Here is a 15,844-nt window from a genome sequence, read left to right as displayed (position 1 = left end):
AAAAAGTATTTTATAATGAAATTCCTCTAATTTTGATGCCAGTGCTTCTCTTAAACTCAGATTTTGCCAAGGGCTCTTAAGTACAACCCAGCATCTGTGGGAGAAAAACCTAATTAAGAACTTTAATGGAAAATTTTCAAATGTACACTCACTGCATAATTTTGAAGCACTAACTTTTTGAAATGTTTTTGTGCTTTCTTTTCCCAGCCCTGAATTAGTGGAATGTTCTGTGGCGCTCTGGGGAGGACACTCAATGTGATGTCATGGCCTAGGGCATTCCAGGTCCAGGTCTTATTCAGCCCGTAATTCTGCACGGCTGTGAAAAGCTTGGCTGATTGTACAACAAAGTCATCCTAATCCCAGAGTTTATCCCATATTCCCACATACAGTGAGAACAGTCTAGGAGTTGGAAATGAGTCCCGGAGTCTTGCTTCTAGTACTACATGCAGTGTGTATGTAGCTTTGAGCTGTTTGTATTCTACAACTTGGCTTTTCTTTCTATGTAAAATAGGATCCACGTGGATTTCTGACAAAGGTCTTTATGATCTCAGAAAGCACAGAATTATTATTAGCTGGGCATGGGACTGTGCTATGAATCAAGAGACCTGGTTTTCTGGCCTAATTTTGTTGCTAGCTGGATAGGTAACTTCAGGAAAGTTGCCTTATGCTTCTGAGCCTCAATTTCCTCATCCATAAAATGGCAAGAGTGGTTTGGAAAAAAAAAAAAAGAGTGGGTTGGGTGATTTCTAAAGTCTCTAAAAAGAAAAAATGCCTACATGCCCTTATTCTGGGGAGAGGGTGGGAATTTGGAAGCATGATGGGCAGGTTAGACCCCGCCTCCATCCCAGGGTCCCAGAGCCCGTGGGGCTGACAGGCGGCAGATCTGAAGTCCTCATCGCAGCAGCCCACTTCACTGGGCGGGGCGGGGGGCAGGGGTAGGGGTGCAGAGAAGCGACAGGGAAGAAAAGAAGACATGAAACGTTCCCGCCTCTGGGTGTTTGTTCTGTACGGTCCTCCAGAGATGAGAACACCAAGCGCGAAGTTCAGACTCGTTTTATCCCTGCGGTTTGATTCAAACTAAGAAAAGGGTTCTGTTTGTTTTCTCTCCCCGCTGGGAGCTGTTTTCAGTAAAACTTCCATACGCGGGATATATTTATTGCTAAAGAGTGTCAAGTGTGCCGAATAGTCAGACCATGCAGTCACAGAAAGAAAACTGCAGCGGAGGAATGTGCGCCCAGACGGCGGCACCCGGGACCCTCCTTCGAAAACACTTGTTTCTTGAACAGTTCTGTCCATAACATCTTTCCTTTCATTCCTTTCTTATAAACTCAAATAAGCCCTCGAAGTGCTAAATGTTTTTCCTTTGTTGGCCATCACTCGCAGCATGATTTTATCAAACATGAATTTTCCCTTAGCTCGCAGTTGCATGCAGGGGGAAGCTGGCAAAATAGAGAAGAGGTGGTTGTGTGGGAGGGGGGAGTGCGCTTGTGCGTGTGTATGGCGGGGAAGAGATCTGGTTACAAAAGTAACAAATGCTCCTTGTACAATATTTTGGAAATAGAGAAAGGTAAGAAAAAGAGAATAAAAAACCAACCACATTCCTAGCAAATCAAAGATAACTGTTGTTAATATCTCGGTATTTAGTCTTTCTTGTTCCTCTCCGTGTTTTTGTTAAATGAGTTTTAGATCCCATGCTTTTCAATCATTTTGCTGTTTTCACTTTATAAATAACCCTACAATCAACATATTTGTCCACACTTTTAAGTTATTTCCTTAGGAGAGGTTCCTAGATGTGGGAAGACCATACTGGGTAGTATGAACTTATTTTTTAATTTTTAGGACTCCTGATTCTTCTTACCAAATTGCCTAATTAACAAATGTGACTGCCTCTTGCAGCACCCGCCCCTCTGTGCTCTCACTGATGATTGAATGTTATTTATTTTTCAAATCTTTGATAATCTAATAGGTGGAAAACAGTATCTCATTTTTGGTTCTGTTTCCCTGATTGCTAGTAATATTGAACATTTTCACATGTTAATTAGCTCTTTCTATTCCCTCTTCTGTGAATTATCCATCCATGTCATTTACCTCTTTTCAATGATGAGAATATTTATCTGTTTCTATTTTTATCACAACTATTATTCCCAGTGTGCTGTTTTCCTTTTATTTTATGATGATTTTTTGATCTGCAAAGCTTTAAGTTTTCATATATTCAAACCTGTGATCTTTTCCTTTGCAATTTTTTCCCACTGCTTTTATACTGAGAAAGTTTTCCTCATCTAGAGGCCAGGTTAATATCCACTTCCATTCTCTTGGTTGCTTTGAATTTTAAGATTGTTTAGTGCTTTGGAATTTAGTTGGGTATTTAGCATGGGGTGATGATCTAAACATTTTTGTTTCCAAATTGCAAGCCGGTTTTCCCCTTATCATCTGCTAGATAACCCCTATTTATATATAATGTCTTGATTATCATATTCTATATTGAGTTCTTCTACATCCTAGGCGACCTTTCCAGGCTGTGATCTACTCTCTTCCCTTATTCTTACACCAAGGACACACTTTTTCCCCCCAGTTCTTATAATATGTTCTAAAACCTGGTATTTCTTGTTTTCAAATTGTTCTCAGCTCTTCCTGCCTGTTTATTTTCCAGATGAATGGTAGAGTCATTTTTGCGGAGTTCGAAAAACCTCCCTGTGGGGTTCCGATGAAAACTGTGTTCAACTTATAAATTAATTGGAAAGAATTTGGCATCTTTACAACGTTCAGTCTTCCCATCCAGGAACACACATATGGACATTTTTAAATATCCTTTTGTATGTCTCCATGGAATTTTGTAGTTTTCTTTATATAAATTCAACACATTTCTTATTAAGGTATTTAAAGATAATTTTATATATGGGGTACATTTTTTAATGGAATCTTTTCCCCCTTTACTTTAGATCCACTATTTTTAATATCACTTTTTCCCGAGTGACTGCCAAGTACTGACAGGAATCTAAGGGAAAAGCATATTTGTTTCTTTTCAAGCTTATAAACTCAGAGATTTAGAAGTAGAACCGACCTTAAATAAAACTTGTTTTTATATATGATAAAACTGGGGTCGTGAAAAGTCAAATTTCTTTACAGATCATGTAACTTATTAGAAAAGTAGCTAAATAGCTGAATACTTCCAAATGTCCATATTCTTTGTGTTGAGGACATATGAAACTTAACTATCCAAAACAGAACTCAAGACCTCCCCCCTTGTATTAATTTCCTATGGCTGCTGTAACGAATTACCCCAGACTTAGTGACTTAACACACATTTGTTAGCTTTCCATACTAGAGGTTAGAGATCCAAAATGGGCCTCCCTGGGCCAAAATCAAGATGTCAGCTGGGCTGCATTACATCTAGAGGCTCTAGGGGAAAATCCATTTCCTCTCCTTTTCCAGCTTCTGGAGACCACCTGCATCCCTTGGCTCATGGCACCTTCCTCCGTTTTCAAAGCCAGCAGCTTAGCACCTTCCAGTCTCTCTCTGACTCATTACTGAGTCTTCTACTTACTTCCCTCTTCCACCTTTAAAGGTCCTTGAGATTACATTGGGCCCACCTGGATAATCTAGGATAATCTCCCATTTTAAGGTCAGTGGCCTTAATTCCATCTACAACCCTGTCCCCCTTTTCCCATGGAACACAACCATACGTTCCAGGGATTAGGACATGGACATCTTTGGAAGGCCGTTATTCTGCCTGCCTCAGCAAGGATGAACTTTCAAAATGTATATTTAAGCACATTAGCCCTCTCCTTGAAGCACTTTGGCAGCTTCCCATAGCTCTTTGGATTATAACCAGAATCCTTAAGTGGCCCACCAGGTCCTGAGCAGTTTCATTCCATTCATCCTCAGCCTCATTGGGCTCCGTGCTCATCCCCACTCTGTACTCTGGCCACATTGCTTCTCCCAGTTCCTTGAATGTACTTGCTATCTCTTGCCATGAGGCCCTTGTGCATGCCGTCCCCTCTGCTGGGCAATTCGTCCCTGCCCTGTACTTCACCGCCTTCTGTCTCTCCTCCAGGGCACTTAGCACACTGGTGCTCCTACTTTCTTGTAGAATTATTTAATTCTCTCCCTGGCTGAACTAAAAGCTGCAAGGGACTCTATTTCTTTTCTGCTCACCCCTACATCTTCAGAACCTAATGCACCTGGTCCATAGTGGCTCTTAGTGTGTGTCTGATGAATAAGTAAATGAACTCAAGAATCTATTTCTCAGAAAAAGCATTTTTAGTGAATGTGTTCATTGACACAGCTATAAAAGCAAAAAGACTGGGGCATTTCAAAAGTCCAGCAAATAAGTAAATTATTATAATTCCCTTTGATAAAATCATATACAGCCATTAAAAATGGAAATAATAAAGACTGTAACAATGGGGGAAATGTTTATAGCACATTTAAAAGAGAAGAATACAGAATTTCTTACCCTAATCAGAAAGAAAAATGCCACAATGATCATAGAAACTGGTTTAAGATCATGGGATGGTAAGTGATATTTCTTTTCTCCCATTTCCAAACTCTCCTATTCACATGTTCACATATGCAGCACATGTTTCTTGAATGCCAGTGTGGGTGTCAGGCACTGCGTCAAGTCTCAGAAGAGCACAGTGAACAACATGTATGTGGTCTCTGCCTACTGCAAGTTTACAGTCAAGTGAGGAGGAAAACTAGTAATAATATAACACAGGTGGTCCAGTATTCACAGACTATCACTGTATTTGAGAAAACATGGACTCCTTTACCACATGTGCACCATAGGCTAAAGAAAGTGTTTGTAGTTTGGGTTCATCATCATCATGGCACTAAAAATTTTAATTGAGGGGGAAAATTGTAGGAATAGACCCATTTCGTTTAGTCTTTAGGCTTTGAAGGAGATTTCCTAAATTGTCTTTCCAGCCCTTAATCACCACTTTCCAAGACGTAGACTGTACACCCTACAAGGAAAACACCTGGGGAGGTGATGAACTTTTCCTGGTTACCTTAGTTCAACCACAGCAAAAAGATGTGTGCAGGTGGCCACGAGGTCACCACTGATGCCTGCTCAACGCAAACTTGTTTCCAAACAGTCAGTGCGTCCTCTGCACCCAATTCGAGGAAACTGGAAAAACAGTTTTCCCAACATAAATTTTCTTGTTTTCATCTTCTCATATTTATGTACTCTATGACTGTGCCTCTGTGCTTGAGCATACTGTAGATACTTAATTGGTTTAATAAATATCCTGAAATAGCCTCGCTGAGTTGTTACTAGAAGGGCACAAACATTTTACCTCACTTAGCCAGCACAGATCAACACTTAGTATCTTTAATGATGATCGGGATCTTTTTTAGTGGCTGAAATACTCCGTCATCAGTGATGTGGCCCTGCCTGTGGGCAGGAGAGACTAGGTAATGGGTAGAAGACGTCATGCTGGTTGGGACCAGTAATTTGAACCCCTGAAATCGGTACTGCTGTGGCCGTTTATGGGAGAGTCCAGTTTCTTTCCAAGGCTAAGAAGGGCCCCGCCCCTAACCCTCAACACACTCCTAATGTCCCTTGGTGATTTACGCATTACTGAAACCCTCCTTGAGCCAGCTTCTGTTCTCAGCCTGAGACCTCCGAAGACTCTCACCAACCCTCCCACCCACTCAGAAGGCAAATGTCATGCCAGCTTCTGGCACTGTGGTCACCCCGCTGGAGAGTGATTCTCAGTGCTGAGCGGGAGGGGAGAGTCCCGTCAGGATTGGGACAGGGGGATGTTGTGTACTTTGTGAGACCTCATTAAGCGGGGTGCATCCCCTCTTCTTCCCCCATCCCCATACCAACCTTGGGAATTATTAGTTCAGGGATAGAAAAGGAGTCCTGTTTTCTAGCTGTTGTGTGAAGAAGCCCTTCCAGGTTTCAGTCCTAAAATATCCCCTCTGCAGTTGCACTTGGAGTCCCTTGGTCTTAGCCTAGGATTTGATTAATTTGGCCATGTTCATTCTCTTTGCATTTCATAATTTTCTAAACACTTGCCATATGCCCTCTGAACTTTCATCTCTTTCCACTGAAATTCTGTTTCGACTGAAATTCTAAAAAAGCCCTTGTGGTTATTCCATTTGGTGTGACTTTGTGATTATAGGTGGGCTTTATTAATAGGCTACTTCTGATAATCTGAGGGAATTGTTTCATTATGAAGTGTTATTCATTTTTTATGTTGCTTATTATTGTCCACAGACCCAGAGGTTTTAAATGCTGAGAGTATGCTGTAAACAAAAACATAAATAATTTATTGTAATTATGAAGTAAGGCCAGATTTTCTATTGGCTCAGTGATGCATATCATTGAGAACTGGCCTGAGATGTAAAATCTTATTTTCCCAAGTGGATTATTTAAAACTACAGTGTAAGCAGTTAAAAATCTTAATTTTTATAAATTCCTGTACTCTCATTTAATGAAAAAAAAAAAAAACACCCTGACTTGATAGAATTTTAAAATATTGTTCCTCTACCAAGCTATATAGAGTTAATCCCTTGGATTACTGTGAGTCTCTGCTAACACAGTATGAGAATATCTTTCAGGATCTGGCTGTGCCACAGTCCCTGGGGTGACTGTCAGGTCCTGTACACTCCTTTGAAATGTGAGTGCTTTTAATTAGATGGAGCAATGGATATTCTTTGTTTCTATATTATTATATTATTATCCTTCTGTTGCCAGAACTCCCAGTCCCGTCTAATTGCAAGGGAGGCTGGAAAATGTGGTTTAGCTACGTTCTCAGGAAGAGAAGGAAATAAGTTTTGTTGAACACATAGCAGGCTCTGCCATGGAAACAGACCCCAGCCATTCCCAAATGGATAAATGGATAGTCAATGATCCCAGCTCCTTTTCCTACCAACCTGTTTATCCCCACCAATTTGAAATGCTTCTTTTGACCTTTGCTGAATTCCTGTGTGTGTGTGTGTGTGTGTGTGTATGTGTGTGTGTGTGTATATGTGGATGCTGTTCTCATTCATTAATTCCTGGGCCATAATCACACTGAGGCTTTATATTTTGTTTTTATATCATTATTATTTTTTTGAAAAAGATATTCTTCTGGCACATTTATCCAGATAAACTTTAGATTCAATTTATCTAGTTTTCTAAAAAAGGAAAGCACAAATAAGCAAACAAAAAATTCCACAGTCCCCCTATCATATATTATTAAAAATATATTCTACTCGAAAACATTATACTACTAGGGAAAATAAGCATTATCTGACAATTGGTGTTTTCTGACTCCGAGGAAGTATGCTTTTTAAAAAAGCAAGCTTCCTATCTGACAGTGGCTAACAGCATTATTAACAGGGCATTTATAAATGGCTCGATGTTTATAGTTCATATTTCAACTTCAACTCTATTTGTTGCATTAGCAAAATGAAGCTTATTAAGCTTAATTCTTTTAGTCCGTCTCTCCAAGCATCTGAACCCCCTAATACTCAGCTTTCTTGTCTGGAAGTATGTAATCTTTCCTACATTACACTTGAAAGTTCAGCTCATTCCTAAACCTCCAGTCAAGGATATGAACTTGTTGCTTTCAGAGAGGCCACATCTGTTCGTGGAGCCATTACGCCATCAGTTAAAGTGGTCAGAGTTCATTTTATTGCCTCCTTTGTGGAAGAACTTGTAGTGTAAAAGCATGTGTTATTGAAAACATAATTTTCCTCATCATTATGCTTTCTTTCTAGCCAGATCATAACCTGCTAGAAATCTATTGAGCGTAGAGTGAAAAGCTCTTCAAAATAGCTGTTCTTAAGAGATTAAATGATTGCCATCTCTGTCCCATTTCTGTTATCTCATAATCAAGTTCAAGATGATACTAGATATCTCAGCTGAAGTGATTATATATTTGAAATAGAAATGGCTTTATCTCCATTCGTATTTCATACTATTGTAGGCAGGATCATTTTTTTTCCCGTTTACATTTATATATGTTTATAGTTCCTTACAACTGTCTGTGGGTTAAAGACTCAAACTACTTTTTAAAGGCTAAAAATGGCTAACGGGGGTTGGCTTGCCTTTTTAGACTTTCGGTACAAAGACACTAGTTGTAGATTAAGAGCCAGCATAGGTTCATCAAAATGTACAGCTGTATCAAATCTTAGCAACCATAGCCGAGCAGCTTGACCAGTGAGAAGCTTGAGATTCACAGCTGCTGAGACACTTGCCCAGGGTCACCTAGCCTCGCCAAGACGAAAGCTCACTCCTAGGCCTTTTCTGGTGGATCACACTGCCTCCCTGTTGTATTCAGAGTAGGCCTCTTACACAGATATGGCGTAGGGAGAGAACAGAGGACCTAGTGACCCAAAAGTACAGGAACCAGATTTTTTATGATTAGTCCAAAGAGGCTCACTTTTGTTTTTGTTCTTTATCCTTAAAGCTGTCTGATCCATGCTATTTTCTTCCATCACAATTTCTCTTCCAGAGATTCAAACTGAGAAAAAAGATCATGTCACTGTTTATTAGCAGTTCTGCTAAAACACTTGATAGAGAAGGAATATGAAACTCTTTGCCAGAAATGAGACTTTGGGCTATATGTTGATTGCATTTATCCACATGCACGCAAGTAGTCAATAATCAGGCATACTGAAAGTACATTCTTTCCTCCTTTTAAAATATCTCTAGCTTTACATAAGACTCCTCATTTTAAAAACCTAGTAAATAGGAAAAAGTGAGTCATTATTTATGGTTAATCACTTTTGCCAGCTGTGACTGCATTTCACATCCATTTTTCTTTTTCTTGGACTGGAGAATCTATCCTGTCACTCTTTAGGGAAAAACCATATCGGTCCCATCAATACCTTCTTTCAGCACATAATCACAGTTAAGCCACTGTAAACAAAGATTTTTGTTGGATTACAGCAAGAACGTAACTTCTTTAGAATGCAGAACTGTGGAGAATAATCCAGAATCTTGAGATAGCACCTAAAGAGAAAAATCTGAGTTATTTTAGGGTTTCTTTCAAAATAGAATAATTATTTCAAAAATATTGAATTTATGAGTGTCTACTCTATGTCTACCAAGTTCCAGATATTATAAGGTTTAGAAAAGATTTCAGATGGGATACCTGGCATGTGAGGACACTTTTATTTGCAAGTACCAGGAAATCCATTTCATACTTCCTTTAACAACCCAGGGAATTTATTGAATCAGGTGACTAAGAGTTTTGAAATTGGGCATGCTTCAGGCCTGGTTGATTAGGCTCCAATTCACTCTAATTTTTCTGATTCTTCCCTTCCCTGTGTATAGCTCCATTTTCAGGCTGATAATTGACAATGAAAAGCAGGTGCAAAAATTTTTGGATCAATGGCTCATAGAACTGTTGTGGACTTTGTACTCTTGTGGTAGGAAGAGGACCACTGTAATATCGTGTCACCTCTGCATCCCAGCTGAAAGAGCTTCTCCTTTCTCAGCTCGCAAACGAAATTCCCAGGCTTCATTATGGTTGACCCAACTCTTTACCCATCAGCAGTGGTCAGAGGAGGAATGCCATGTACTAATTAACCAGTGAATCTTTAAACCAGTCACCACACTAAGGAGAGTGGGATTAAATCGGTTGGCTTAGGCCAGTGGGATCCCGCTTCTGGAGCTTGGGGTGGGGACCCATCCACCCAAATCACACAGCTGCTGAGTAGCACAGGGGATGGGGGCATAGATGCTGGGGAAGTAGCTGACAGCATCCACTGTGTCTTTCATCTCGTAGGCTGAGCCTGATCCTAATGAGGCCAAAGTTTTGCCTGGCTTGTGTCATTCTTTGTTCCTGGCCATCCTTTTATCCTCCACGGTTCATCCTAAATGGCCAATTCCGCCACCTGCCCACAGCCAGTCCATAGCGGTGCCTCTGCATCCAAGTGGCAGAATAAGTCTCTTATATTGAGGAATATACTGTCCTCACCTAAAGTCTAATAATACCATTTATTGTTGGCAGGCTAGATAGTATTAAGTAAGACATGCATATGGTACGATGAAGAGAATGCTGCTCTCTTTTTCTGGTTGACGTTGGCATTTCAACTGCCTGGAACTTCAAACTTCAGAGCTCTTCTTAAAGGGAATATTTAATTTGCTCTAAAAATCATTTTCCAAATAGAAGAAACTGATCTGTTTCAATAGTGAGTTCCCTTTTACTTGAATGAGAATCTGATGTGACATGCTGTTGATGATGGCAATTTAAATGCCCCGTGAGAACTTCATCTCTCAAAATAAACTTTTCACTGTGTCAGCCTGGGGTCTCTCTGAAAGCAGAGCTTTGGATGAGGGCTTGCACTGCAGGTTGCTTGTTTGGGGCACAACCTTGGTGTGCAAGAGCGGAACAGGTAATGAAAGCAAACCGGCGCAAGGACCTCTTACCGCGGTTGTTACTTCTGTGAGTGACTCAGTCCCACCAGAACCTCCCATGAGCCGAGAGAACAACCTTAGAGGGACCGAGGGAAAGTGGTTATCCATTGACGCCTGTCCCCTCATTGGTCAAGGGTCACCTATGGGGCGTTAACTCCTTTTTTCATACTTCCGGGCTGTAAGGGTGAGGCCCCACCCAGGTGATTCCAGGCAATCCCAGGTGAACAGCAGGAGGTACCTGGGGACGTGAGGCACCCCCAGCAAAGGCTGGAGCAAAAGATGGGTGGCGAGTGTGTGAGGCGCGAAGGGGGTGCAACACACACTAAAGAGAAGGCGTCTGCCAGAGCCATGTTGGAACCTGCAAAGGACCAGGAACCAGCTACGTGGCTCTTCTGTCTTTCCTGGGTGTCTGAATGGCTTTTCTTTCCTTCTTTCTTTCTTTCTTTCTTTCTTTCTTTTTTTTTAACATCTTTATTGGAGTATAATTTCTTTACAATGGTGTGTTCGTTTCTGCTTTATAACAACACGTCTCTAAAAAGGTAAAATTAATAAACACATCACCGACTGAATTGCTGTCTAGCCCTGCAGGACTCTCATCAACAAAGAGGCAAGCACGCCAGTGGGGAGAACCGGCAGGGTCCTCAGAAGAGAAGGCTGCTTGCGGGAGGAACTGTCAGTATCGCATCATCAACTGGCGGGTCCTCTCATGCCCAACAGGGGCTCCTTGCTTGGAGGGTAATTTTTACTCTCACTGTTCAGTCAGTATGACGGCTTTGTCCCTAATATAATGGTAGTTTTGACTTTCCTTTAAATTATTCCGTAGAGAATCAGAGAGAAAGAGGGCCTCTCTCCCTTTTCCCTGCCCCCAAAATTCCACTCAGAAAACTTTTCTCATTTACATCTTTGCCTCCACATTAAATTTCTCATTCATGTTTCAGGTGAATCAAATGCAGCGTCAACTTTCAACACCCTGTGTAACTATCACAGTGACTCAAAATAATTGCCGACTGTCAGTGTATGTGCTGCGAACACAGATATGCCCGCCACTGGCTCTGTTATCACCAGAAGAAGGCAGAGCTTGCCTTCTTCTCTGGGCTCCATTCAAAACCTTAGTGTCGGCGAGGCAGAGGGTTGAGGCAATTATCTGCTTAATCCGTCCAAGAAACGTGTGCCTCCTCTGCCCCGAAATCACTTGTTTAGAAAAAAGAAAAAAAGTCTTTAAAGCAATTTTCTAGTAAGTATAGATTTAACTGGAATGTTCCAGAGAATTGCCTCCAACTTTGGCTCCTCTAGCTCAGTGGTTTTCAATCAGGGATGGTTTTGTCCCCCCAGGAGACACTTGGCAATAAGGGGAGACATTTTTGACTGTTATAGCCGGGGAGGGCAGGGGGAGAGTCCTACTGGCATCTAGTGGGTAGAAACCAAGGATGCTGCTAAACATCTACAGTGTGCAGGACAGCTCCCACAGCAAAGAATGTTCCAGCCCAAAATGTCGACAGCACCGACACTGAGAAATCCTGCTCTAGCTGTTGAGGATTTATACATAAATAAGGTCACTTGTTTGGAAAATTCAGACCAAAAAGAAAAAAATATTCCTTCCTTCAATTGAAAAAGAGATCAATATTAAAGACTATTTTAAGCCAAAATAACCCATAAGACAAGTTTGTGTTTAGCCTATAATCTTCAACTTCTGCCCAAATGAATATAGGTGTTTATAAGATTGCAGTTACATATAGTTTGTATTCTTGTTTCTACTTAAAAATGTCACTTTTATAGTCTTTACATCATTTTAATAGAGAATATTCCATTGTTTCAATTCCTCTCTCTTCGTTTCTTTCTTTCCTTCCTTCCTTCTTTTTTTTTTTTTTTTAAAGTAACTTGAGCAAAAGCACGCACTCCAATTTGAAATCTGGCTTTGGAGACCTGGCCATGGGGCACTCTTGAATTATTATTTTATTTTTATTTTTTAAAAATTTATTTTTATTTATTTATTTTTGGCTGCATTGGGTCTTCGTTGCTGCACACGGGCTTTCTCTAGTTGCAGTGAGTGGGGGCTACTCTTTGTTGCGGTGCGCGGGCTACTCCTTGTGGTGGCTTCTCTTGTTGCAGAGCACGGGCTCTAGGCACGCAGGCTTCAGTAGTTGTGGCGCGCGGGGTCCAGAGTGCAGGCTCAGTACTTGTGGCGCACAGGCTTAGTTGCTCTGCGGCATGTGGAATCTTCCCAGACCAGGGCTCGAACCCGTGTCCCCTGCATTGGCAGGAGGATTCTTAACCACTGTGCCACCAGGGAAGCCCATCTTGAATTATTTTACAACAAAAATTATTTTCAAAACATTACAAGAAATTGGTACGATGTAAATTTACTACTTGTGAGAAACATTTGCTATTTATGTATTTTTAAAATTTAAAAACAACCTATGTTTTTCTTTAGAATGTAATATTAGAGCAGCACTGGTGCTGAGCTTAATAAAAAGATTCACAGTGTGAAACCCTGGCTCCTTCAAGGTGGGGGCCACTTAACCTCTAGGTCACAGGAACATATCTAGTCTGGGCTAAGTCCACACCACATCACAAAAGGAAAGAGTATCTCTGGGCTTTCTATCCTGTTCCATTGATCTATATTTTTGTTTTTGTGCCAGTACCATACTGTCTTGATTACTGTAGCTTTGTAGTATAGTCTGAAGTCAGGAAGCCTGATTCCTCCAGCTCCGTTTTTCTTTCTCAAGATTGCTTTGGCTATTCGGAGTCTTTTGTGTTTCCATACAAATTGTGAAATTTTTTGTTCTGGTACTGTGAAAAATGCCAGTGGTAGTTTGATATGGATTGCATTGAATCTGTAGATTGCTTTGGGTAGTATAGTCATTTTCACAATGTTGATTCTTCCAATCCAAGAACATGGTATATCTCTCCATCTATTTGTATCATCTTTAATTTCTTTCATCAGTGTCTTATAATTTTCTGCATACAGGTCTTTTGTCTCCTTAGGTTTATTCCTAGATATTTTATTCTTTTTGTTACAATGGTAAATGGGAGTGTTTTCTTAATTTCACTTTCAGATTTTTCATCATTAGTGTATAGGAATGCAAGAGATATCTGTGCATTAATTTTGTATCCTGCTACTTTACCAAATTCGTTGATTAGCTCTAGTAGTTTTCTGGTAGCATCTTTAGGATTCTCTATGTATAGTATCATGTCATCTGCAAACAGTGACAGCTTTACTTCTTCTTTTCCGATTTGGATTCCTTTTATTTCTTTTTCTTCACTGATTGCTGTGGCTAAAACTTCCAAAACTATGTTGAATAATAGTGGTGAGAGTGGGCAACCTTGTCTTGTTCCTGATCTTAGTGGAAATGGTTTCAGTTTTTCACCATTGAGGACAATGTTGGCTGTGGATTTGTCATATATGGCCTTTATGATGTTGAGGAAAGTTCCCTCTATGCCTACTTTCTGGAGGGTTTTTATCAAAAATTGGTGTTGAATTTTGTTGAAAGCTTTCTCTGCATCTATTGAGATGATCGTATGGTTTTTATCCTTCAATTTGTTAATATGGTGTATCACATTGATTGATTTGTGTATATTGAAGAATCCTTGCATTCCTGGGATAAACCCCACTTGATCATGGTGTATGATCCTTTTAATGTGCTGTTGGATTCTGTTTGCTAGTATTTTGTTGAGGATTTTTGCATCTATGTTCATCAGTGATATTGCCTGTAGTTTTCTTTCTTTGTGACATCTTTGTCTGGTTTTGGTATCAGGGTGATGGTGGCCTCGTAGAATGAGTTTGGGAGTGTTCCTCCCTCTGCTATATTTTGGGAGAGTTTGAGAAGGATGGGTGTTAGCTCTTCTCTAAATGTTTGATAGAATTCGCCTGTGAGGCCATCTGGTCTTGGGCTTTTGTTTGTTGGAAGATTTTTAATCACAGTTTCAATTTCAGTGCTTGTGATCTTTGATAAAGGAGGCAAGAATATACAGTGGAGAAAAGACAGCCTCTTCAATAAGTGGTGCTGGGAAAACTGGACAGCTACATGTAAAAGAATGAAATTAGAACACTCCCTAACACCATACACAAAAATAAACCCAAAATGGATTGAAGGCCTAAATGTAAGGCCAGACACTATCAAACTCTTAGAGGAAAACATAGGCAGAACACTCTATGACATAAATCACAGCAAGATCCTTTTTGACCCACCTCCTAGAGAAATGGAAATAAAAACAAAAATAAACAAATGGGACCTAATGAAACTTCAAAGCTTTTGCACAGCAAAGGAAACCATAAACAAGACGAAAAGACAACTCTCAGAATGGGAGAAAATATTTGCAAATGAAGCAGCTGACAAAGGATTAATCTCCAAGATTTACAAGCAGCTCATGCAGCTCAATATCAAAAAAACAAGCAACCCAATCCAAAAATGGGCAGAAGACCTAAATAGACATTTCTCCAAAGAAGATATACAGATTGCCAACAAACACATGAAAGAATTCTCAACATCATTAATCATTAGAGAAATGCAAATCAAAACTACAATACGATATCATCTCACACCAGTCAGAATGGCCATCATCAAAAAATCTACAAACAATAAGTGCTGGAGAGGGTGTGGAGAAAAGGGAACCCTCTTGCACTGTTGGTGGGAATGTAAATTGATACAGCCACTATGGAGAACAGTATGGAGGTTCCTTAAAAAACTAAAAATAGAACTACCATACGACCCAGCAATCCCACTACTGGGCATATACCCTGAGAAAACCATAATTCAAAAAGAGTCATGTACCAAAATGTTCATCGCAGCTCTATTTACAGTAGCCAGGACATGGAAGCAACCTAAGTGTCCATCAACAGATGAATGGATAAAGAAGAGATGGCACATGTATACAATGGAATATTACTCAGCCATAAAAAGAAACGAAATTGAGTTATTTGTAGTGAGGTGGATGGACCTAGAGTCTGTCATACAGAGTGAAGTAAGTCAGAAAGAGAAAAACAAATACTGTATGCTAACACATATATATGGAATCTAAAAAGAAAAAAAATGGTCGTGAAGAACCTAGGGACAAGATGGGAATAAAGACACAGACCTACTAGAGAATGGACTTGAGGATATGGGGAGGGGGAAGGGTAAGCTGTGACAAAGTGAGAGAGTGGCATGGACATATATACACTACCAAACGTAAAATAGATAGCTAGTGGGAAGCAGCCACATAGCACAGGGAGATCAGCTCAGTGCTTTGTGACCACCTAGAGGGGTGGAATAGGGAGGGTAGGAGGGAGGGAGACGCAAGAGGGGAGAGATATGGGGACATATATATATGTATAACTGATTCACTTTGTTATAAAGCAGAAGCTAACACACCATTGTAAAGCAATTATACTCCAATAAAGATGTTTTTTAAAAAAAAAAAAAGGAAAGAGCAGAATCTTGCTTAACAAATCAGGATGTAAAGAGACAAATGCTAAAGCTCATGGTGATAAAAGTAATTATAACC

At 40.2% G+C, this 15,844-nt stretch overlaps 1 protein-coding gene across 3 annotated transcripts in view; it reads left to right on the top strand.

The window, feature by feature from the left end:
• EFCAB11 (EF-hand calcium binding domain 11) overlaps window positions 1–15,844 on the top strand; it is a 165,720-nt gene that overhangs the window by 123,794 nt on the left and 26,082 nt on the right. Inside the window, exon 6 of one of the 3 annotated variants that reach the window (XM_059914815.1) lies at window positions 2,651–2,689. The exons of 1 other annotated variant lie outside the window; for it this stretch is intronic. In XM_059914815.1, coding sequence (XP_059770798.1) covers window positions 2,651–2,654 — 4 coding nt within the window. In that variant the 3' untranslated portion in view covers window positions 2,655–2,689. Of the gene's footprint in view, window positions 1–207; window positions 273–2,650; window positions 2,690–15,844 lie in introns of those variants that run through there. One more of the 3 variants, XM_059914812.1, reaches the window with a different exon arrangement.

This window comes from Balaenoptera ricei, chromosome 2 (genome assembly GCF_028023285.1).
Source record: "Balaenoptera ricei isolate mBalRic1 chromosome 2, mBalRic1.hap2, whole genome shotgun sequence".
Classification (NCBI taxonomy): domain Eukaryota; kingdom Metazoa; phylum Chordata; class Mammalia; order Artiodactyla; family Balaenopteridae; genus Balaenoptera; species Balaenoptera ricei.
The sequence above is the reverse complement of the archived record's forward strand: the minus strand, read 5'-3'. Positions and strand labels throughout refer to the sequence as shown.